At 43.3% G+C, this 25,034-nt stretch overlaps 1 protein-coding gene across 1 annotated transcript in view; it reads left to right on the plus strand.

The window, feature by feature from the left end:
• The window catches only part of Tbk1 (TANK binding kinase 1), a 41,871-nt gene extending 20,357 nt beyond the window's left edge, over positions 1–21,514 (plus strand). Inside the window, exons 7-21 of the mRNA XM_057757906.1 lie at positions 1,357–1,467; positions 3,653–3,832; positions 5,593–5,789; positions 7,500–7,558; positions 7,904–7,995; positions 11,231–11,332; positions 12,729–12,807; positions 14,771–14,892; positions 14,986–15,062; positions 15,544–15,583; positions 16,283–16,384; positions 16,479–16,575; positions 17,081–17,187; positions 17,375–17,446; positions 20,736–21,514. Coding sequence (XP_057613889.1) covers positions 1,357–1,467; positions 3,653–3,832; positions 5,593–5,789; positions 7,500–7,558; positions 7,904–7,995; positions 11,231–11,332; positions 12,729–12,807; positions 14,771–14,892; positions 14,986–15,062; positions 15,544–15,583; positions 16,283–16,384; positions 16,479–16,575; positions 17,081–17,187; positions 17,375–17,446; positions 20,736–20,787 — 1,489 coding nt within the window. The 3' untranslated portion in view covers positions 20,788–21,514. The remainder of the gene's footprint in view (positions 1–1,356; positions 1,468–3,652; positions 3,833–5,592; positions 5,790–7,499; positions 7,559–7,903; positions 7,996–11,230; positions 11,333–12,728; positions 12,808–14,770; positions 14,893–14,985; positions 15,063–15,543; positions 15,584–16,282; positions 16,385–16,478; positions 16,576–17,080; positions 17,188–17,374; positions 17,447–20,735) is intronic.
• The last annotated feature ends 3,520 nt before the right edge of the window (positions 21,515–25,034 follow it).

Below are 25,034 nucleotides of genomic sequence, written 5' to 3' on the forward strand. Positions count from 1 at the left end.
CTGTCTGACTGTATCAGTGAGTGGTACACTCCTCCCAGAACAGCCATGTAGCCTTGGCATTATTAATGAATGTCTGACTGTATCAGTGAGTGGTACATTCCTCCCAGCACAGCCATGGTGCTTTGGCATTATTATTGACTGTCTGACTGTATTGGTGAGTGGTACACTCCTCCCAGTACAGCTGCATTGCACCTGCATCACATTTGCACATGATTAAGGTTCACATGTGAATCTTGTAAAGATTAAGCTCTTGAAGAATTTGCACTCCTTAGCAATGCTGTCATTAATTCTCTTCACTGCTCTTCTGCATTAACTTCACATCTCCATTTATTCCTCCAGAACTGGACCCGGCACATGTGAGCACACCTTATTTTTCACAAATTTGGTTTTTTGAGACAGGGTTTCTCTGTGTAGCTCTGGCTGTTGTCCTGGAACTTGCTCTGTAGACCAGGCTGGCCTCGAACTCAGAGATCTACCTGCCTCTGTCTCCTGAGTGCTGGGATTAAAGGTGTTTGCCACCACTGCCTAGCTAATTCCTTTATTTTAAAGCATTTCTTGAGGCAGAAGTTAAGGCTGCTTCTGTAGAGAAAGCAGTAGTCTGCATCTGTCCTACTGGTTGGGTCTAGTTTTTAAAAAATACATTAGTGTGCCCAGAGCACATTTGTTTAGATGTTAAACTAAAACTGATCAGACAGAAATACTGTTGACTGTAAGAAGGCACTGCCAATTGATGCCGAATGCTTTCGTTAGGATACAGGTGTTCCTAAGAGCACAGCATGGCGCAGGCTGAGAGTCCTGCTGCCCTAACGTAACCACATCTCCCTGTCCCCCGCTTCCCCAGCTAGCCCTGCTGTTGCACATGTTTTTATATCACTCTCATCAGTTTGGCTTTTCATTTTAGTGCATCTGTTCCTACATGTGTGTTACTTTTTGACTATGAAGAGGGTTTTTCTGATACTGTGCTATGTATAGTTTTATCTCCCTCTTTAAAAAAAAATAATTCCATGACTCATTTTGCAGTAATATTATAGTCTGCTTGGCTGTAATAATATGGGTATAAAAGATTAGGATTTATTTTATAGTCTAGAGATTTCAGCGATAAAGCTTTTTTGTGTTTGCTCCATTTTTCAGATGGAAAAATTAATGTTTTTTGTTGTGAACATAAATGCTGTTCACTCTGGGCTCCCAAATGAAAATTTGTTATGACATATAGATAGTATCCCTCCAACCACCATTCCACTTCACAGGGCTTTGCTTGTCCGTCAGTCCCACAGTCTGCTCTTGCAGGCACTTGATGTGCAGCAGAGGACACAGTGCATCACGACCTGCTTATCTTACTCTGCTGCTCCTCCCAAGGTACAAAATCATCACTGGAAAGCCTTCTGGTGCCATATCTGGAGTACAGAAAGCAGAAAATGGGCCAATTGACTGGAGCGGAGACATGCCTGTTTCTTGTAGTCTTTCTCGGTGAGTGTACCTAATTCTTAACCTTTGACATCTTGTGTTTAATCTCTTGGTTGCCTAAAAGTCACAAACACATTCAAATATTTAAGCATATTTTCAGTGCTGGCTTTCTTTCTGTTGGTTTGTTTTTTGAGGCAGGGTCTTGTATGTAGCCCAGGCTATCCTTGAACTCAGTGTGTAGCCCAGACTGATAATCCTTCTGCCTCGATGTCCCACGTTCAGGGATAGCTAACAGGCCTGGACTACTCTCCCACATGCAAGGATAATGGGCATGGACTCTCCCACTGTTGGCTTTTTTAGTGGAGTTTTATTTTGATTTTTTTATTTGCATTTGGGGGTGATGTAAACATTCTGAACCTTGGGGATAATTTCCTGATGATAGAAGGCATGTGTTCTTAAGATTGGTTCTCACTTGTCTTGAAATTCTTTGCAATGTAGGGCTCATACAAAGGACTTTGATACTGATGACCACAAATAGTGGTGTAACCAGGAGTAAGATTTTCCTGGTGGTGGTGGTGCACTCACTGGTGGCACACATCTTTAATCCCAGCACTCGGGAGGCAGAGGCTGGCAGATCTCTGTGAGTTTGAGGCCAGCTTGGTCTACAGAGTGAGTTCCAGGGCAGCTAGTGCTACACAGAGAAATCCTATCTTGAAAAACCAAAACAGGGAAAAGGTGAAACCAAAAAAAAAAAAAAAAAAAAAAAAAAAACCACCACCACCAAGTTTAATATTCTCCTTACATTGAAAAAGTATTCAGGTTATTAAAAGAATAAAAAATAAGTATTTCGGGGCTGGCCATAGTGAGACGAACCTTTAATCCTAACACTTGGGAGACAGAGGCAGGAGGGTCTTTGTGAGTCCCAGGACAACCATAGAGTAGCTCAAAAAAAATACCAAAAAAGGGCTGGAGAAATGGCTCAGTGGTTAAGAGCTTTGCCTGCTGTTCTAGAGGTCCTGAGTTCAATTCCCAGCAACCACAGGGTGGCTCACAACCATCTGCAGTGAGACTTGATGCCCTCTTCTGGCCTGCAGAGATACACTCAGGCAGAATACTGTATACATACTAAATAAATAATTTTTAAAAATACCAAAAAAAAATAAGCATATATAGTACTTTTCCAGCATTTCAGATGTTTACAGGATCTTACATAATTGATCAGTCAGAACTCTGTTATATTGTCAGATTGTCCCAAAGAAAGGATTAATGTAAATTGAAAGTAGTTGGGCAATGTGGTAACACACCTATAAACCCAGCACTCAGGAAGCAGAAGCAAGAGTATCAGTATAGGTTCAAAGCTAGCCTGGGCTACATAGTTCTAGGATGGCCAGAACTGCACAGCAGTGAGTCCCTGACTCAAAAAAACGTTTCAAACTAACTAAAAAAACTGGGTGGTAGTTCTTGCCTGTGACCCCATGGGTTTGAGGCCATCCTGGGCTACATAATGAGTTTCAGGATACCCTGAACTACACAGTGAGACTATCTCAACTGCCCCGTCCCAACTCCTGGGGAGGGAGCAGTACCCTAAGTTTCATTATTTTACTTTTTTGGAAAACATTTTCTGAAAGTAAACTCGTGTAACTAGATGTGTTGTGTTAGAGAGTACAGCTTTACAGACACAGCGCTTCGTGTTCTAGTCGGTGGCAGAACCGTCACACTGACGGGACCTCGGGGAGCCTGGCAGAATGTAACGGCTCAGGCCGGGGTCCTGTGCTGGTTGTTGGTATATTGCTGAGTCAGTGCTGTCGTGGTCTGAGCTACAGACAGACGGCTGATTTCTGGACTAAAGCAAACCTCATCCACAGCAGCTGTTAGCATAGAAGTCTTTCGTCAGAATTACTAGGCTTAAAAAGGTGCTTTTCGTGATTTTTGTTTATGTCAAATGGTAAAGATTTTAAGTACCTCAAGGGAGCAGTGAAGACCTCTAAGAAAAAGAGCTAACCATTCTTCTAACTGTCAGGACTGGAGGGAGATGCGGGGGGGGGCAGGGAGGGACACGAGAGGCGGGGGGGGGGGGGACACGAGACACCAAGACCACAGAACAACACGTGACTAAGCATTCAAATACACGAGCCTCTGGAGACCACTCTTATTCAGACCGCCATGCAATCCTTGATTTGTGTTTTCTTTGTATCTTGTGGCTCTGTGCTGTGGCTCTCTCCAGGTAACTTTGTAAATACTGTTGTAGGGGTCTTCAGACACTGCTTACCCCAGTTCTTGCAAACATTCTTGAAGCTGACCAAGAGAAGTGCTGGGGTTTTGACCAGTTCTTCGCAGAGACTAGTGATGTCCTTCACCGAATGATAATCCACGTTTTCTCGCTGCAGCAGATGACAGCACATAAGATTTATATTCATAGCTATAATACGTAAGTGCTTCTGTGTTCTTCTCCCGTCTATGTGTTGTATAATATAATAAACATCTCAGCCAGGAGAACAAATGGAAAAGATGCCTTACCGTCATCAACAGCATCCATGTGTCGGGAAAACTGAGTTTAAATGCTTAGTGAATTCCTGGTCACTAATCAGAAATAAACTCTTTTACTTTTTTCTTAATACACAGATAAGTTTTACTGTGTACTTACACTGCAAGTTTGACAGAGCTAAATCTATGACTTCTTTCAAGTACCGTGTACTGGTAAAAATGAACTGCTTTATTGAAAGTATACCCTCTTTAAAAACAAGGGTGCTGGACGGTGGTGGTGAACACCTTTAATACCAGCACTTGGGAGGCAGAGGCTGTTGAATCTCTTGTGAGTTCAAAGCCAGCCTGGTCCTTAAAGCAAGTTCCAGGACAGCCAGGGCTGTTACACAGAGAAACTGTGTCTCTAAAACAAAAAAAGCCTAAGTTTTAAATATAGTGGAATTTCTAAATTTAGTATAGCTTAATTTACAATAATTAGCATGAAAACTTTATGGATACTAAAGAAGTAGTCAACATTTGTTTTGCATAAATAAAAATACCAGATTACACATGACTAAATATTCACCTGAGTGTAAAACTTGGGAAGAAGTTAGATGGATTGTATCAAAGTAACCGTAGGTAGTGGTGGCAGCTTACTGTGTTGCATGGTGCTGCCATTGAGAGAACAGCCCTCTGCTGAGTTACGTCTTACAACCACGTGTGAATTCTACAGGGATGTCAAAGTAGGATGAAGAAGCTGTGTGGGCGTTCTTGGGAGATATGGGCAGGAGGATCACCACAAGTTCAAAGCCAGCCTGGTCCACATAGACAGCTCTGGGCCGACGGGTGTTATATATTGAGACCTCGCCTCAAAACACAGTCCACCTCCCCCACCAAATTAAGAATCAGATTCATACTTTGTGCCTTAGTCTGTTCAACAAAATTTATATAACAGTCTTGCTATCTCATAAAATCCATGAAAAGGGGTCTGGAGAGTTGGCTCAATGGTTAAGAGCACTGAAGAGGACTAGGTTTGATTTCCAGTACCCACATGGTGACTAACAATTGTCTGTAACCCTTAATTCCAGGGGTGGGAAATGTTTGCTTAGCCTGCATGAGGCCCTGACTTCAACCACAAGCACCAAAAACTAAAAAGAAAAAGAATATAGTTTACACAAAATATTCAGATATTAATAACCTAATAACTAGATCTAATACAACATAAACAAAATATAACCTTAGATTATTTCGTCATATTCTGGTTCTTTATAGCCTAAATCAACTGATGTCATTGTTGTGGACATGCACTTGAGCTTAAAATAGCACCCGAGCCTGCGCCGGTCAAGTCAGCAGCTTCAGGCAGAGCCACATCTCACTGCTGGCCGCCTTTGAGTGTGTGGACATATTCAAGGGGACTTTACCTTTTCCTCCGAAAACATGATTTTGAAAATACTCTAATTTCTTAGGTGTTTAATAAAAGTTGTATTTCAGGTCCTGTTCTTGGCTCTGCATATTTATGTCACTTGACCTTCAATATAAAGAGACATGATAGGGTCAGGTTATATGGAGTTCCCATGTTAGTAGGTCTTTAGTGTCCACATTAACAAGCCAGGGCTTAGAAGACGTGTTCAGTCGTAGAACACTTGAGAGGAGTGTTGCTGACGTGCAGGTTTGACCTCCAATTCCATCAGCATCTGTCATCCTTTCTTAACTTCCCTCACACAGTGCTGCTGTATTCCATGAACTGGTATATAAGCAAACTAAAATTAATTCTGCAAATCAAGAACTTATCTATGAAGGACGACGCTTAGTCCTAGAACTTGGAAGACTAGCCCAGCATTTCCCTAAAACCACAGAGGAGAACCCTATCTTTGTCGTAAGCCGGGAACCCCTAAGTACCATAGGACTGAAATACGAGAAAAGTAAGTTGTGATCTTTGTCATGTCCTCACTGGCCACTAAATCAAACGTCTGTCGCTGGAAAACTGATGCTCATTTTTGTAAAATTGATACTGATTTTAATGTAAACTATAACTATTAAAATTTCATAAATTAGTTTATAAAGATTGCAAAATTGAAAAGCCTCATAATTTTTCTTCTATTTTGCTTCAGCGTTTTGTTTTATGAAGTGTTAGTTTGTCATGCTTTACTGTAAGTGTTTGTAGTGTTTGGTAACTCCCAAAATAACATTCCTATCATAAAGTTCAGAGAATATTTATTCTATCCAGTGTATGTAGAACATTCTGCCATTCTTTAGAATTTAAGAAAAAATTAGATTGAAATCTTCAAAATTTTTTAAATTGTTTGTCCTACTTGTGGGGAAAAAGGACTTATCCAGAATTTTGAATCCATTTTGAGACTTCAATATTAAGTTTAGATTGAAAGACAGTGTAGAGATCATTGTGTTAGAATATATTTAAGAAACAAAAAATGAGGCTTGGGGCTGGAGAGATGGCTCAGAGATGAAGAGGACTGACTGCTCTTGCAGAGGTTTCTGAGTTCAAGTCCCAGCAACCACAGGGTGGCTCAGAGCCATCGGTAATGAGATCTGGTGCCCTCTTCTAGCCTGCAGCAAACATGCAGGCAGAATGCTGCATACATAATAAAATAAATAAATAAATAAATCTTTTTTAAAGAGTGAGGCTGGCGAGACAGCTCAGTGGGTAAAGGTGCTTATCCTGGAAGCCTGACACCTGAGTTCAATCCCAGAGCCCATGCGAAGGTGGGAGGAGAGAACCAACTCCATACAGTTGTTCCATGGCATCTACATTATGCCATAGCATGTATGCACATAATAAAAAGGAAGGAATAAAACACTTGAAAAATATTTGAGGTTAACTGGTCAGTGACAGCACACACCTTTAATCCCAGCACTCTGAAGGCAGAGGCTGGTTGATCTCTGTGCATTCAAGGCCAGCCTGGTCTGCAGAGTGAGTTCTAGTACAGGCTCCAAAACTACACAGAGAAACCCTGTCTCAAAAAACCAAGAAAAAAAAAAAGAAACATTGGATGTGGCTGTTAGGAAATGAGCATTCTAAGTGCACGAGAGAAGGGCCTGGAGTCTGTTCTACCCTCTCTGTCTATCCCCTTGAGTCAAGGTCTCTCACCCAATCTGGACCGCTCCTTTGTTTTTGTTTTTTGTTTTTTGTTTTTCCAGCCAGGCTGGCTGACCAGCAAACTCTGGGAATTTGCCCATCTCCACCTCCTCAGTGCTAGGGTCACAGGCTCAACCAGCCATTCCCAGCTTTTTACATGAGTGCTGGATCTGAACTTAGGGCTCACAATTGCACATCAAGTTCTCTTACCCACCCACTTGAGTAATCTCCCAGCCTTCCTTTTTTCCTTTCCTTTTTTTTTTTAGTCTCTGTAGCTTTGGAGCCTGTCCTGGAACTAGCTCTTGTAGACCAGGTTGGCCTCAAACTCACATCCGCCTTCCTCTGTCTCCCGAGTGCTGGGATTAAAGATGTGCACTACCACCACCCGGCCCAGCCTTTCTTTTAAAGCTAGGAAAAGTGCCTTAGAAGATTGGCTCCTGTGTGTTTAATTTAGACATTCTGCTTGCCGTAGAAAGAATAAAATTATGTATCCACACATATTTGTTTCTGACTTTAAGTTTTTTACTTCATATTTCAGTTTCCCTACCTAAAGTGCATCCACGTTATGATTTAGATGGTGATGCTAGCATGGCCAAGGTTAGTATCTTGTTGAATTACCAGTAGTGGAAGTAAGAATCGTACTGTGTTCTCTGGTGCCTGAAGAAAATATTTAAAGTATTATCAGTCCACATTGTTTTACAATCTAGTTTCCTTTCTTGAACTCAGTAAGAGGAAATTCTCTCCATTAAAACATGCTTATATAATGTCAAGAATTGAAATATTTATTACAGTTACATATGTCTAGCTTTTAGACAGTGGTAATTTATTTACCTGATGAAAATATGAAAGCCTTTGGAATATGGAAATATGACTGCTTTTGTGTGACAGTTTCTCTTACCTTGTCCACTCTCAGCACAAAACACTACCTTTCTTTCTCATCAGGCAGTGACGGGCGTCGTGTGTTACGCCTGTAGAATTGCCAGTACCTTGCTGCTCTATCAGGAATTAATGCGGAAGGGGATACGGTGGTTGATGTAAGTAACAGACTGCAACCTGAAATGCATCCTTCCCACTGACCTCATTAGCCCGGCCGTGCCGCGTCACTGACCGCTGCCACTGCAGCAGCTAGGGTCAGCTTGATTCCGCTGCCACTGCAGCAGCTAGGGTCAGCTTGATTCCGCTGCCACTGCAGCAGCTAGGGTCAGCTTGATTCCGCTGCCACTGCAGCAGCTAGGGTCAGCTTGATTCTGCTGCCATTGCAGCAGCTAGGGTCACAGCTTGATTCTTCTGCCACTGCAGCAGCTAGGGTCACAGCTTGATTCTGCTGTACGACGTTTGCCTCACACTGTTGTAGAACAGTTGGCATTATTTCTGTTGAGACCTACAGGATAAACAGTCTGAGTTTCAAACCCACACAGCTCCATAAAGTGTATAGTCCTCCTTCAAAGACCTTGACACGGGTTCATTTGCTCTCTTGGGCGACTTTGACATTGACATAATTAAGCAGTGATAATTTGTGCATTTCAAATGTACAAGTCAGGGCCTTCCAGTGTGGCACAGAGTGATGCAACCATCCCTGCTGAGCTTAGACCATTGCATCACCTCAGAAGTGCCCAGTAGCTCTTACCCCTACCCCCCAACCTTATACATCACTAATACACCATAGTTTTGCCTATTGTAGACATTGCATGTACATGGATGCACAGCTACGTGTATATACTCATCTTGACAAGCAGACTAAACTTTTTTTTTTACTAATCATCTAATACAGTTATTCTCAAACAGAAATTTGATCTAATGAAGTGTTGTCATCCTAAAAATTACCTTAAGAAATACAAGTGTTAGACTGAGGATGTAGTTTAAGGTGGTCAAGTGCTCACTTTGCAAGAATGAAGACTTGAGTTCAACCCCATTTTTTTTTTTTTAAACAAAGGAGGTGGAGGCACAGTGTCAGAGGCTTGTAACCTACCACTGAGAAGGCAGAGACAGAGTCACTCAGCCTTGCTGGCCAGCCAGCCTGACTGGCAAGTCCCAAGTCTCAGAGGAAGACCCTTCTGAAAAAGAAAGATAGCACTTGAGAAAAGCCATTGCTTGGCCTCTGGCTTCCTCTCTCTCTCTCTCTCTCTCTCTCTCTCTCTCTCTCTCTCTCTCTCTCTCTCTCTCTCTCTCATGCATGCACGCACACATGGAAGATGTGTGTGATTTGAGTCTTTTTTTTAACCGTCTATGGCTGATGGAGGTCATCTTTCTGTCTGGTAAGAGTAAATGCATCTCATTTGAGAACCATGCTGTTGCTGTACCCATGTTGACTGCATTCTGCAGATGCAGTGAGACCTGGTACCAAAGGACACCAGGAATGCTCTCCCGGGCTCACCTCACTGTAGGTCCTGGGAACCTAATGCTTGAACAGCCCATATAAGCTTACAAAGACATGTGTGTCCCTGCAGCATTCTTACTCCTGAGCCAGGGGCTCGCTGTGTAGCTCAGACTGTTGTCAAATTCATGATCTTCCAGCCTCCACCTCATAAGTGCTGGGACCACAGGCATTTTGCCATCTTAGCTGGCTCTTGGTATTTAGGTTTCTGTCCTGTGGCTAGTGTTGTGTCAAACAAAAATACAGCCTTGTGCTTGTCATGATTTTCAACCTGACATGGCCTCTGTTTCTAAACCTGGTTTTCTGCCTCCATTAAGAAGCTTTGTGCTGCCGGGCGGTGGTGGCGCACGCCTTTAATCCCAGCACTTGGGAGGCAGAGGCAGGTGGATCTCTGTGAGTTCGAGACCAGCCTGGTCTACAAGAGCTAGTTCCAGGACAGGCTCCAAAACCACAGAGAAACCCTGTCTCGAAAAACCAAAAAAAAAAAAAAAAAAAAAAGGAGCTTTGTGCTGGGAATGGCTTAGTTAGTGCCAGGTGGCCCTAGTTAGTGCTGGGATGCCTTAGTGTCAAGATAGCTTAGTTAGTGTTGGCATGGCTTAGCGCCAGAGGATACCTTAGTTAGCACCAGGATGGTTTAGTTAGCACTGGGATAGCTTAGTGCTGGGATGGCTTAGCTAGTGCTAGAATGGTTTAGTTAGTTCTAGAATGGTTTAGTTAGTGCCAGGAATGTAGAAGGAGCAGCGGGCTGCATTCCTGCCACCCGGCTCCTGGCTGCCTGGCTAGCTTATGCCCCTAAATAATTACACGGAAACTGTATTCTTATAAACACTGCTTGGCCCACTAGCTCTAGCCTCTAACTGGCTAATTCTCATATTTTGACTAACTCATTTCTAATAATCTGTGTAGGACCTGTCCTACCGGGAAAGATTCAGCATGTCTGACCTGGCGGCTTGCTTCATAGCGTCTGCCCTGGAGAGGAGAGGCATGGCGTCTGAGCTCACTTCCTCTTCCTCCCAGCATTCTGTTCTGTTTACTCCACCCACCTATGTTCTAACCTATCAGGCCAAGCAGTTTCTTTATTAGTTAACCAATGAAGTCAACAGATTGATATATGACACTCCCACATCACAGGAAGGCTTAGTTAGTGCTGGGATGGCTTAAGTGGTGAAACTGGTTCTTGGCATGTCTAGAAGAAATCTAAATGCGCCAAATACAAACAGCTTTTTTTTTTTTTCCTGTTTTTCTGTCCCCAGTTCAGTGGTGTTATTTGCTATAGCTTAAGTTTAAAAAGCCTTTTTCATGTAATCACAGTGTCAGATTTTTTTAAAGGGTCAGTCATATGTTAGACTTCCTTGGCCACATGTGATCTCTTCCTTGTCTTTTATATCAATCTCTCTAAAGTGATTATAGGCCACAAAGCACAGATTTTAGACCTTGTTTGCTGGTCATTGTTGTAGCCCTTCCATTTGCTGTATGTAATTCACAGTGCCACCCTCTTCAGAGATCACACATGCTGCTCTAATAGCAATTAACTATAATAACAAATATTACACAACTTGTTTCTGTAATTATAGTTTTTGATCCTTAATATATTTTTAATGCCGTGGGTTTCTACAGTTTTGTCCTAATTAGTGAAGACAGCCTGTGAAGTGTAGCTGCCCCAGACGTGTAAGAGTCATACAAACGCTTTTGCTTTGTTGTTGTTTTTAATTGAACCCACTACAAGAGGGTAACAGACTGGCTAGAGTACTGCCTGGCACAGATATGCTTTTAATAGTACCCTAAAAATGTGATTTGGCACTTAAAGTTTATCAAATGTGTTTGAAGTAGAATTTCAGTCTAATTAGCGGTAGTCCAAAAATAGTATTTTACTAATAGGAGAACATTATTTTCAGTGGATTGGTGAGAGATGATTACAATGAAACTGTTCACAAGAAGACAGAAGTTGTGATCACGTTGGATTTCTGCATCCGAAACATTGAAAAGACTGTGAAAGTGTGAGTAGGGTCATCGCAGACCTCTGTCTTAATTTCCTCCAGCATGGCGGGACAAAGGGGCCAAGGGTTTGTTTATGCGGCAGCCCTGGATTCGTGGCTGCTCCATCTCAACAGGGAGAACATCGGGTTTCTTATAAGGAATTAACACCATCATTTTGATGGCATTTCCAACACCTTTTCTGAGTGGCAGGCAATGGGAGGTAGGACTATCTCTTACCTCTCTTGGGAGGCAGAGGCAGGCGGATCTCTGTGAGTTCGAGACCAGCCTGGTCTACAAGAGCTAGTTCCAGGACAGGCTCCAAAACCACAGAGAAACCCTGTCTCAAAAACAAACAAACAAAAAAAAAATCAAAAAAAAAAAGAAAGAAAGAAAACCTTCCATCAACTAAGCAAGTAAGAAGCAGCAGCTGAAACAGCCTTTGGGTAGTATTTTGGGAATTTTAGGAACAACTTTTTGAGGGGCCACTGAGATGGTTGAGTGGGTAAAGGTGCTCTCTGCACAGTGTGGTAACTCGAGTCCTATGTCCAGACAGGCTGGAGGAGAGTACTGATCCATTTTCTTCTGACCTCCTTATGCATACTGTGGCATGCACGGCCCATGCACACACACATACTCACACCATTAATAAGTTTTATTTAAAAAAAGAAACTACAGAATTTTAGTAGTGACTTTTAATTTATTCTTGTTATTCTTCTGTCTGCTAAAGTATACATTTTTTAATATGCATATATAATTCTAAAATCTGGTATTTTCACCATTATCCTGACATAACAGGATAATGATTTGAAATTAACTTCCTTCTGTACTTTTTCCTAATCTGCACATTTATATTGGAAGTACACAATATATAATGGAAGTATACAGTATACAAATATGTACTGATTCTCTGTATAGAGTCCAAGATTCCCAGTAGAAATTCCGATCGTGTCAAAGCATGATATCGAAGCCCTGCTGTTCCTCCACAGTTCATCCCATGACTAAGATCACTACTCAGTAACTGTGAAGTGTATAGCACATACATTGTGGATCCATAGCACAAGGGCAGGGTCTGTCCTAGGCTGGACGAGTAATTGGCATGTAACTTCATTATACTCAGATGGTGGGAAACTTAAAATATAGGAAATGCTAATAGAATTGTCCACAAAATATTCTCTGACTACCATTGACCCCTGGCACCTGCAGCCACCTGGAACAAAAACCACAGATAGAGGAGGAACGTCTGTTAGGAAATGCCCCCTTTAGGAAGGCAGCAAAGGTTTCTTAGAATCTCTTACCATATAGACCTTGAGTAAGTTTTTTATTAAGTGATTATAGTAATAAAATTCACTTCATAAACTACCTCTAGAAATCTGTATTTGTTAGTCTTATTCGTTTTCTGATGTGTTTTTCATACAGATATGAAAAGTTGATGAAAATTAACCTAGAAACAGCAGAGTTGGGTGAAATTTCAGACATACACACCAAATTGTTGAGAGTAAGTATTGGTGAATCATGACAGTTACAGGGTGGGCACAACCTGTTCTCTGCTGGCGAGAGCTCACGTCTGCGCTGCCTGAGAAAAGTGTCACTTCCAAAGCTCTATGGAGAAAAGAGCTGCCTTTTCCATTTTAAGAGACTGTGTGTGTATGCTTGATATGATTATATCTTATTCTATATGTATTCTTAACAATATATATGATAAGCAATTATATTTTATTCTATATATATTCTTAGATATACACATACACCGTATCTGCCGTTCAGTTCTTTGTGCTATTTCCAAATGCTTTCTGTATTTTCAACACATGTAAATTTTATCTCTCCTACCTCCCATCCCACATTTTCTGCATTTTTTGTTTTTAATTTTTCATGCTGTCATGTAATAATGGATGTTCATAATTGGTTCTTTAACATGCAGTCAAATATTGGTGATTAAACTTGCTTAGAAATGACTGCAAATCCAGAAACATCAGACCCCTCTGAAAAGTAAAGAATTGGGAATCCCTCGGCAGAAATCCTTGGGTTATTTCTATAACTAGAAAAGACAGTAAGGACACAAGTTTGCTGAACACAAAATAGATGTCAGAATGGATTTCTCTTTAATGCAGAAGTCCACACAGTTATGTACTGTGGGAGCTGATTACCGACTCCCGGGCTGCCTGTTTACCCAGACACTCCTGATGGGCTGAATAAGGCCTTTCAAAAAGACCTAAATTATTTTCAAGTTATGCATATATATGTGCTGCTCTGTGCATGTGTGTACAGGTGTCCCTGCCTTGATCCCCTTGAAGCTGGAGTTAGAGGCAGTTGTGAGCCACCTGATGTAGGTGCCAGTCCTCTGGGAGAGCAATAGTGGAGCCTTCTCTCCAGCCATCATAAGGCCTTTAGTAGTTCTTTTGTAGTTTTGGTTTCTCTGTCTCAAAAATTGTCAGCTTCTTTATCTCATCAGTTAAATAAAGGTAGAACTATGTGTTCCTGCAAGCCTGTAGCATTTAAGGGATTCATAAGGTGGAAGCTAGGATGTAAAGGAGGACCCACAAGACAGCTCAGCGGATAGAGACACTCGTTGCCACGCCTAAACGCCCTGAGCCAGTTCCCAGAATCCTCCCAACAGAAGCTCCACAAATTGTCTGACCAGCACAAATACACTGTGCCATGTCTGCACCCATGCACACAGAGAAAGAAACTGTAATTAAAAACCTTTTTATAAATAAGGAAATCTGAAGGCAGGGATTGAATAGCTTGCTTGGTAGGACCTGAGCTCCATCCCCAGAAGCCATGTGATGTGCACAGCCAGTAACCACGGTGCTAGAACGCTCCCTGGGATTTACTGCCAACTGCTCAGCCCAGTCAGCCGGTGGGTTCTGACCTACTCATGCATGTACCCACTGCACACAGACAGGGAACGCGGTAACAGCCTGCTCCTCTTTCCATAGTGGACTGATCTTTAGTTGTTCTTGTCCATGGTTTTAGATCTAGAACAGTGGTTTTCCAAAGGCTGAATCACAATGAGTAATGGACTATGAAGTTTGGTGCTTGCGGTCGGTGGCATCCTTAGAGAGGATAGAAAACGTCAGAGCACATCACATACTACAAGTCTCTGCCCCGTGAATAAAACTTTCACTTTACTTACTCACACACTTTAAATGATACTTAAAACATTGGGAAAAATTTTAGGAGATAAAGTTATTTAAAAGTCAGAAACAAGAGGAGACGTAGCTCATTTGCTTGAGTGAATCCTTAGCATAGACGTTCTGATTTTAAAATAGCACAGATGCCTACCGCCACTCCCCCCCCCCCAAACAACAGCAACAAAAACAGTAACTAAAGGTGTTTGTGGGTATCCTGCAGCAGTCAGCAGAGTGGATCAGCCTCACCTGAAACCAGGATAAACAGCGGAGACCCTTAGACCAAGCCTCCATGGTTGGCATTCTGACCTAACCCATTGCTGTGTTTAGCTCTCCAGTTCCCAGGGGACCATAGAGAGCGGCCTTCAGGACATTGACAGCAGGCTGTCTCCAGGGGGGTCGCTGGCAGACACCTGGGCCCATCAGGAAGGCACTCATCCCAAGGACAGAAAGTAGGTTCCAGCCTTGGGGGGTTTCTGTTCCTGTTAATTGTCCTTTGTTGCATCAATCCCAATAATTTACTTGGGTTTTTCTTCCTTACATAGTGTAGAAAAACTCCAAGTCCTGTTAAATTGCATCACAGAGATTTACTATCAGTTCAAAAAGGACAAGGCAGAGCGCAGTAAGTAATGTTTGCTGTTCCTTCATCTCGCGTGGGCTCGTGAGTGTGGGTGGAGCAGCACACACCCCTCTGTACCATTTAAGGCGGCTGCTTAAGAGATGTGCAGGAAAGGCTCCTCAAACTAAGGCCATGAACCCTAGATCTTCTGGAGGCCTGGCAGGCAGCACACAGAAAGGGCTTCCTGGTGGCCTGGGGACAGTCAGCAGCACATCTGGCTGTGCCCTGCTCTGCTGCCCAGGCCTTTCTTTCTTAAAGAAAAACTAGAGATATGAGCTTCATTAAAAATATCCTGACTTAAATGTTGATAGTTTTCATTTTTAAATCATAACTTCATACTAACCAAATTAAAGTGTAAACGAGCCATATGTAGCCCGTGGGCCCCAAAACTTTGATACCCACTTCAAACTCTTAGCCTTTTGGAAGCAGTAATCTCCAAGGAGCTCAACTCTGCATTAACAGAAGTGCGCTTTTCCGTTTTCAGGACTAGCTTATAATGAAGAGCAGATCCACAAATTTGATAAGTAAGTATCCAGGCTGGGTTAAAACCGGTTCTTTTTGCTGCTGATTTGTAATATCTTTATTTCTTGTTAAAGTTGGAATTAGTTACAGTTTCCACTGTGGGTCCACATTGTTCAAGCCCACACATCTGGTTCCTGGTTGGGAGAGGCCTAGGACAGAAGAGTGGCTGAGAGAAAGACCCAGTTCTGCTCACTCAGCTGTCTCTGCCTCCATGATGTGCTTACAGAGGGCAGTGAGGGGGCTCCTGAGGCCAGCACAGCCCTTAACTAACTCCAGCCAATAGGTTTTGGAGCTGGAGGTGGCTCAGTGGTTAAAAGCACTGGCTGCTCTTCGGAGGACGTGAGGTCAGCGCCCAGCACCCACATCAGGTGGTTCACAACCACCTGTGCTACGGCTCCAAATCCACAGTAATTCTAAAAGAAACAAACAAACAAAAAAAAAACCCACGAATTTCATGTATTTTAAGTGTTTTTTTTGTTTGTTTCATTTTGACTTTCGAGTCAGGGTTTCTCTGCATAACCCTGGCTGTCCTGGAACTCACTCTGTAGGTGAGGGTGGCTTTGAACTCAGAGATCGTCCTGCCTCTGCCCCCCATGTGCTGTTATGAAAGATGTGTGCCACTGTGCCTGGCTTAAAGTATTTTTAATCAGAAGTAGAAATTGTGAGGTTATTTTAAGCCTCTGGTTCTTTCTAATTTGCAGACAAAAACTGTATTACCATGCAACAAAAGCAATGAGCCACTTCACAGAAGAGTGTGTTAAGAAGTATGAAGCTTTTCTGGATAAGTCAGAAGAGTGGATGCGGTAAGGAGGCTGCAGTGGGGACGGGAGGCCGGCTGTGTGGTCAGCTGTGCAGTCCCAGGAGGCTGCTTGCTAACAGGCTCTTATTGGTTTTCAGAAAGATGTTTCTTCTGAGGAAACAGCTGCTATCTCTAACTAATCAGTGCTTTGATATCGAAGAGGAAGTGTCCAAGTATCAAGACTACACTAATGAGGTACAGCCCTGGAGTGGAGCAGAGGAGAGCTTTTCTGTGAGAGGACTGTGTAGTGTGGCCCTGATCACGACTGCAGGAGACATAGGGCACCGTGTGCCTGTGTGTGTGCACGTGCATGCCAAGAGGACAACTCCCCCCCAGCGGGTGGGCTCCAGGGTGACTCGGGTTGACAGGCCTGGCAGCACCCATGCTGCTCACCGTCTCTCCCTCGCTCACTTTGCTTCCAGATGTTGAACAATTGAAACACCTGATAATTCATCTTTTATTGTTTGTAAGGAAGATTGCTTTAGAGGTGTTGGCTTCAATACTTAGCATCGCTGTCTTTGAAACAGAAACTCAAAGCTGTCCTGGGCTCTAGACTAGTGGTTAAGCGCCTGCCGGAGTGCATGAAGTTCCCCACGCCCCTGCAGAGTGGGTGTGGGGAGTCCAGCCTTCCCGAAGCTCTAAGTGGTCCTTGATTGGCAGTATGTGCCTTGTCTAGAGACACATTTGTTTTACGTTGCAGTTACAAGAAACTCTGCCTCAGAAACTGCTTGCAGCCTCTAGTGGAGCCAAGCACGCCATGACCCCGATTTACCCCAGTTCTAACACTTTAGTGGAGATGACTCTCGGGTAAGCAACTTTGTTGGAATTTGGAATGGCACTGCTTGTTCTCATTCCAGTTTGAAATCTCGTTCTCACATTTCAAAATTCTCGATGTTTACTATGCTTGGTGTTATTTCTTGACGGCTTAGATTACACAACTAAAACGCTGCAAATTAATTCTCGGATGCTGAGCGTCTTTGCTTTATCCCCCTAGTATGAAGAAATTGAAGGAAGAGATGGAAGGAGTGGTTAAGGAGCTGGCTGAGAACAATCATATTTTAGAACGGTGAGTGGCGCAGGCTTGGCTGGCGATGTGGCTGCAGCTGGATCAGTACATCTCTGCTTCTCTGTCCTTCTCTGTTGGGAAGGTGCAGTGATGAGACAGGCAAGGGACATCTTGGCCCTCACTCTTCCTTCTCGGTGTGATGGGAAACTTGTGATGCCCTTTGGCATTGGTTTCTGTTGTTACTGTTTTGTTTTTGACAGGGTCCCACTCTGTAGCCCTGGTTATCCTGGGACTCACAGAGCTCCACCTGCCTCTGCCTCCTGAGTGCCGGGATCGAAGGCGTGCGCCACCACGCCTGCTTATTTGACTCTGCACGGGGATCTTTGTCACTTGATTTTCCCATGGCCGGTGCACACCTTTTATTACTGAGGAGGAAAGCAAAGTTCTGTCCTAAGGAATGTGCTTGTCTTAACACAGTATAGTTCATGCTGAGGAATGGCACTGGGAAAACATCTCCCATAATTAAACTAAGAGCAGAAACTGCATTCTCAATGAAGACAGTACAGTTCATGATATCACAGTCTCAGATCTGAGCCATGCCCTGCGGACAGGGCTCATGGGTGCATGGCATGATGCATGCGGGTGTTCAGGGCTTCAGAGGAGTTGTGTCCTGCAGTGCCAGCTGTCAGAACACCTCAGCTTCACTTGACTTTTTTTAGTATTGTGTATTCAGAAGCCTTTGGCTGTGCTAATTTTTCATGACTCCTCCCCCATCCACACATACGTTCACTTGCATGAGTGAAATGTTTGGAACCAGAAGTGTTTGAGGCTCCTGGATTTTTCCAGATAATGAAATGTGGGCCCAGCACTGTGTGTGTTCCTTATGTCCCTTATACACAGCCAGATGTGGGCCCAGCACTGTGGGTGTTCCTTATGTCCCTTATACACATCCAGATGCGGGCCCAGCACTGTGGGTGTTCCGTATGTCCCTTATACACATCCAGATGTGGGCCCAGCACTGTGGGTGTTCCTTATGTCCCTTATACACATCCAGATGCGGTCCCAGCACTGTGGGTGTTCCGTATGTCCCTTATACACATCCAGATGTGGGCCCAGCACTGTGGGTGTTCCGTATGTCCCTTATACACATCCAGATGCGGGCCCAGCACTATGGGTGTTCCGTATGTCCCTTATACACATCCAGATGCAGGCCCAGCACTGTGGGTGTTCCGTATGTCCCTTATACACATCCAGATGCAGGCCCAGCACTGTGGGTGTTCCGTATGTCCCTTATACACATAAGCTGAAAGTAATTTTATACAGAGTTTGCTATGCCTGCATTATAAATGCATCTTGTCATAAGAGATCAGAATTTTTATTTTGTGGCCTCTTGTCAGTACTCAAAAGTTTCAAGTTTTGGATTATTTCAGATTTTAAGATTCAGGGTGTTTGATTTGTAATGAAAGCCACGGCAGCAGAGAATATTATATAACCTATATACATAGATATCCTGGTTTTACTTCTAGGAGTTTTTGTATCTGAAATCATTCTGACTCAGTTTTCCCTCTAAATGTCCCATGCTGCTCCAGGGACACCACTTGCTACCTCTTGAAACATGAATTCTTAGAGGCTCACTCTTTTGCTTCCCCTTGACTAGTTTGGTGCTCTTCACAAGGCTTCCTGTCTCCCTCATCCAGACTTCCCTTCTCCTGAAGCTGCAGTGGCAACCTGTTAGCTTGGTTCTACAATCACAGTCCTGGTATTTACAGCCAGAAAGCCAGAAGAATCTTCTAAAGTACTGATACGATCATGTTCCTCCCTTGCCTTAAAAACTTCTAGCCAGGTGCGATGTCTTTAATCCCAGCACCGCAGAGGCAGGGACAGGGGGATCTCTGTGAGTTCAAGGCCAGCCTGGTGTAAACAACCAGGGTTACACAGAGAAAACCTGTCTCCTCCCCCCACCCAAAAAAAAAAGAAGAAAGAAAGAAAGAAAGAAAGAAAGAAAGAAAGAAAGAAAGAAAGAAAGAAAGAAAGAAAGAAAGAAAAAGGAAAAAAATTCTAAGGCTCTGTTACAGGAAGTACAGTCTACATCCATGTCTGCACTGAGGAAGATGTGGTGTCTTGGTCTTAGCCTGTGCTCCAGTATTACTGCTTTCTACCTGAACGTAACGCCCCGCAGCCAGGCTCCTTCCTTCACTCGCCCTGGAGAGTGCTACTCCCAACTCTGTTTCAGCTTTAAACCTAACCCCTCACTCAGAAGAGAATCTCTAATTCTTATAACACTTTTTAAAGTACATCACTTCCCATTTTCTCTTAAAAAATGTTTTTCAGGTTAGGGAACTGGTACTTGCTAAAGCCTGACAGCCCACATGCAAGAAAGACCTAACTCCTCCACGCAAGCACCATGGTGCGTGTGTGCGGGGTGCACACACAATGAATAAATACGTGGGATTTTCAAAATATATTTTCTTGAACATTTTATTTATTATTTTTACATGTTTCAGTGTTTTGTCTGCATGTATGTCTGTGAATCACTTGCATACAATGCTCCCAGGGGCCAGAAAAGGGGCTGGATTTCTTGGACCTGAACTTGTAGATGGCTGTGAGCCACCATGTCAGTACTGGGACCAGCCCGAGTGCTCTGGAGAACAGCAGTCTCTACCTGCTGAGCTAGCTCTCCAGCCCCAAGATATGGGTTTGTTTTTGTTGTTTGTTGTTGTTTTGTTTTTTGAGACAGGGTTTCTCTGTACAGCCCTGACTGTCATGGAACTCACTGTGTAGACCAGGCTGGCCTCGAACTCACAGAGATCCACCTGCCTCTGCCTCCCGAGTGTTGGGAGTAACGACGTGCGCCACCACTGCCCAGCCTTGTTTTTGTTATTAAGCTTCCCCAAGCCACTGAATTGTATTTCTTCATATAATAATGCCCCTCATTTTCAGTACGACATAGAACAAATCACAGTTGCTTAAATTATTTTAAGACAAGCCTGGCAGCCTGAACTAAGTCCACAAACCATGTTAAAAGCGCAAGGAGAGAACGGGCTCCAAAGTTGTCCTCTGACTTCTAGCTGTGTACCCATTAATAATAAATAATAGTATAATGATAATAGTAACAATAAAGCATTCTTCTGAAATTTTATTTCTATTGTGCAAATTATATTTTATTCTGTAATTCTTCTCTGGAGTCAGGAATTTCTCTGGCTGTGAGGAACTGGCATACAGCTCATTGGTAGAGTTCTTGCCCAGCTTGTGTGAGGGTCCTGTACTCCATCTTCAGGATACGGGGACCCCAGAGAGCAAATGAGTAGATCTGCTGAAATTTTCTTTTTTCTCGTTTTGTATGTTTTAGGTTTGGTGCTTTAACAATGGATGGTGGCCTCCGCAATATGGACTGTCTTTAGCTTTCTAGGAACTCTGGGAAGTTCTAGTTTGCACAAGAAATAACACTGGGGCATGAAATGAACACCTTTATTGGTGGTTCATGTTTCTACAATTCAGTATTTGATGAGGTCGTGTAAATATGTACAGTTTGTAAATATAAAAATATATATATATATATAAATTTTTGGCTGCTGTTCAGATGTAATTTTGCCTTTTAACATTTGTAAGTCCTCAAGGCAGACTGACCTCAGTGAGCTGCAGAAGAAAGCCATGACCAGCCGATGCTTTGGGATGCTGTCCCCAGTGCTTCAAGTGAGGCTGGAGACATCTACTGCTTGGTGCCTACAGAAAATATTTTTTAAATTGGCATCCTTAAAACTCAGAAAGGACTGGTAGTGGAGACCTTTGTGAAGGGTGGAGTGGTGGCTTTTGTGATGGGACAGAGCCGACCCACTGCTGACCAGGGCCAGGTCCTCTGACACAGATGAAGTGGCGTTATTTTATTTTACAAGGTGCCCAGATCTCCATTCTCCTTGTATGTCTAATTTCAGGTGAATTATTGAGCAAAAAAATTTAAAGTGAACTCATTGTTTAAACTTTGTTTTTTCTTTGCTCATAAATGTGTAATTGTCATTCAGATTCTAGTATCATTTCAATTGTTTTAAGCTGTACATTTCTGTACTTTAATTCTGTTAACTATTTCATGAAATATTCTGCTTACTATTTCATGAAAAAATAAATTTCTCAATTTTAATTAAGCTTGTGTGCTTTCGTATCTCTGGTTAGTGAAACAAAACGGGGTGTTATTGTCTGTTTAAACCAGGGAACTGACTGTCCCACCGCTGGGCCACGTCCCACCACTGAGCCACATCTTCAGTCCACAAGTTACCCTGAAGGGAGCCAGTCTCATGGTGATGGGAAATTATTCTCAGAATATTGATGTGGGATAGCACTGTCCCTCTTAGAAACTTCATGTTGTACAAAATGAAAGGCAGTGTTGTCCTTGAGAAACCTACCCGGAGCTCTGGGCTGAAGAAGTGACTTCATCTAGAAAATGTCTGTCCGTGACGATTTTGATTGGCTTGGGTTTTGGTTTGTCAGATTGCTGAAGGACAGTTAGACAGGACCTCTGAGCTCTGAAAGACATTTGGGCAAGGCAGCAAACAGCTGTCATCTGGAACTGAAATGAATTAGCATTTTATGTCACTGATGGACTTTAAAACCGTTTCCAGTGTCACCTACACCAGTGGATGTAAGAGGCGATCCTTGCGCTAGGTAGAACAGTTAGGTGGTGTTCAGTCTCAAATAAGCCAAAGGAGTATTTAGGCCCACATCCCCTTTTTTCCTGAAGCTGGCCATAGTGGTACTCACACCAGCCATTCCAGAGGCTGAGGCAGTACGAGCACGGTCCTGCCAGGGCCAGCAAAATGGCTCAGTGGGTTATGGTGCTCTATTCCAAGCCTTATCTGAGCTCAGTCCCCAGGTGGGAGGACAGAACCAGCTCCCATCACTTGTCCCCTGACCACACATGCACAAGGTAGGTAAATCAAATAAAAGCAGAGCTTGTGAACAGACACTGTTGAAACGTTGAAAGAGATGCTTAGGAACATTGTTTTAACCAGGAACACACCTTTAATCCAGTACTCAGGAGGCAGAGGCAGGAACATCTCTGAGTTTGAGGCCAGCCTGGTCTATAAAGCAAGATCCAGGACAACGAGGGCTACATAATGAGAACCTGTCTCAAAAAACAATGTCAAAAAAAAAAAAAAAGTATGTGTAATTTTAGCTAGAATCCCTTCCCCATATCTCTTTGGAAGAACAATGTACCTGAAAAAGCCTTAAATTTGCAGTTTCTTAAATCCATGTTTTATTTACATGATAGTGGTGAGATGCCCACAGAGGCAACAGGCTTAGCTCTCCTGGAGCTGGAGTTACAGCAATTATGAGCCATTTGACATGGGTGCTGGGAACTGAACTCTGGTCCTCTGGAAGAGCCGCAAGCACTCACTGTGGGCCCATGCCTCCTGCCGCCACGCTTTTAATTTATATGAATTTGTAACCCACTTATCACAGGAGTGAAAATCCAAATCCCTAACATGTACTGAAAACAGATTAGGAATTAAAAGGATCTGATCTGAACTAACACTCAGCAGGATAACAGCCTTGATGGAAATCAGACCCAAGCAGTTGCCGTGGTAACATGCTGTCCTACCACGTGGTTTCCCTTGTTATTTTAAGGATAGCCCCCAGTAGTCAGTCTGGCTATTTTAGGAACCAAAAGGTGTGAGAAGAGGGACAAGCTTGTGTCTTTTGACTCAGGTAGAATGCATGAAGACTGTTAGGCATTGATGTCCACTGAACAGTGGCACACTCAGGAGGCAAAGGCAGGAGATCACCAAGTTCAGGGCCAGCCTGGGTATAATAGTAAAACTCTGGCACAAAATATGATGATGATGGGGCTGGAGAGATGGCTCAGTGGTTAAGAGCATTGCCTGCTCTTCCAAAGGTCTTGAGTTCAATTCCCGGCAACCACATGGTGGCTCACAACCATCTGTAATGAGGTCTGGTGCCCTCTTCTGGCCTGTAGACATACCCACAGACAGAATATTGTATACATAATAAATAAATAAATAAATAATTTTGAAAAAATATGATGATGATGGTTTCTACAGCATTGTTCGACAAAAAAACACTAAAGACTAAAACAGTTAGAAAAGTCTTGTTTGTTTGCATTGAGACAGGGTCTCTCAGTAGCTATGGAGCCTATGCTGGAACTCACTCTGTAGACCATGTTGGCCTCAAACTCACAGAGATCCTCCTGCCTCTGTCTCCCAAGTGCTGGGATTAAAGGCGTGCGCCACCACCACCCGACAAAAGTCTTGTTCTTTTACACATTTCTGGACTCCTAAGAATCAGTCTACTTTCTTTCTAGGATAAGTTCTTTTTTTTTTTTTTTTTTTTTTGGTTTTTCGAGACAGGGTTTCTCTGTGGTTTTTGGAGCCTATCCTGGAACTAGCTCTTGTAGACCAGGCTGGTCTCGAACTCACAGAGATCCGCCTGCCTCTGCCTCCCAAGTGCTAGGATTAAAGGCATGCGCCACCACCGCCCGGCTTCTAGGATAAGTTCTTGCCAACGTGGAAAACACACCAATCCAATGTGATCAAGGCTGTGGCACTAGGAGATAGACTGGCAGTGGTAACTCCTGAGGATCGATGGGCAAAGACCGGTCTGTTGGGTGCTGAGTCTACGAACATGGCTCTTGTCACTCCTCTGAAAATAACAGATGAAGGGAGTCGGGCCTGCACCTGAACATTCTCAGGGGTTGCAGTAAGTTAGCAATTCCCATACGTAAAACACCTTAAAACTCCCCAGAAAGCATCTAAATACAGTTTCTAGTTATGAGAGAGTATTTTTTAATAGAAACTACAATTGTTTTCTTTTTTTTTTTTTTTTTTTTTTTTGGTTTTTCGAGACAGGGTTTCTCTGTGGTTTTGGAGCCTGTCCTGGAACTAGTTCTTGTAGACCAGGCTGGTCTCGAACTCACAGAGATCCGTCTGCCTCTGCCTCCCAAGTGCTGGGATTAAAGGCGTGTGCCACCACCGCCCGGCCTACAATTGTTTTTTTCTCTGCACTTTTTTTAAAAAATTATTTTATGTGTATTTGTGTGTGTGTGTGTGTTGCACTACATTTGCAGTACCAACAGAAGCCAAAAAAAAGGATACTGGATCCCCTGGAACTGGAATTACAGATGGTTGTGAGCCACCACAAGGATGCTGGGAATTGAACCAGGTCCTTGAAAGAGCAGCCAATGCTCTAACTACTGAGCCGTCTCTCCAGTCAATCCCACTGTGATTCATGCTGATGGCCCTTCACATAGACAAGGCCCAGACATGTTTTCAGAAACAGAAACATATGTAACGCATATACACTAAAGGTCACCAGCGGATACCAATCTGATTAGAACCTCAAATCTCACAAAACAAGTAATAAATCTCACACTGAAGGGCCAAAGAGATAGCGATGGAGTCGGTGTTCAGAACAAAACCTGTGCTGCCGAAGGCAGAGGGGCCAAGGGCAGGGAATCTCCACATTATTACAGAGGCAAGAGTCTGAATCAGTCTCAGCCATCTCCCATGGTTCTGGTCCTGTCAGCCTCAGCGCCCTGAAGATGAGCCTATAGAGGACCTCACACCTGAGGAACCATGGAAACGGGAGACTTGGTGACAGTGAAACTTGATAAAATGTAAGTGAAGGAGAGTGAGGCTGT

This window comes from Chionomys nivalis, chromosome 25 (assembly GCF_950005125.1).
Source record: "Chionomys nivalis chromosome 25, mChiNiv1.1, whole genome shotgun sequence".
Lineage (NCBI taxonomy): Eukaryota > Metazoa > Chordata > Mammalia > Rodentia > Cricetidae > Chionomys > Chionomys nivalis.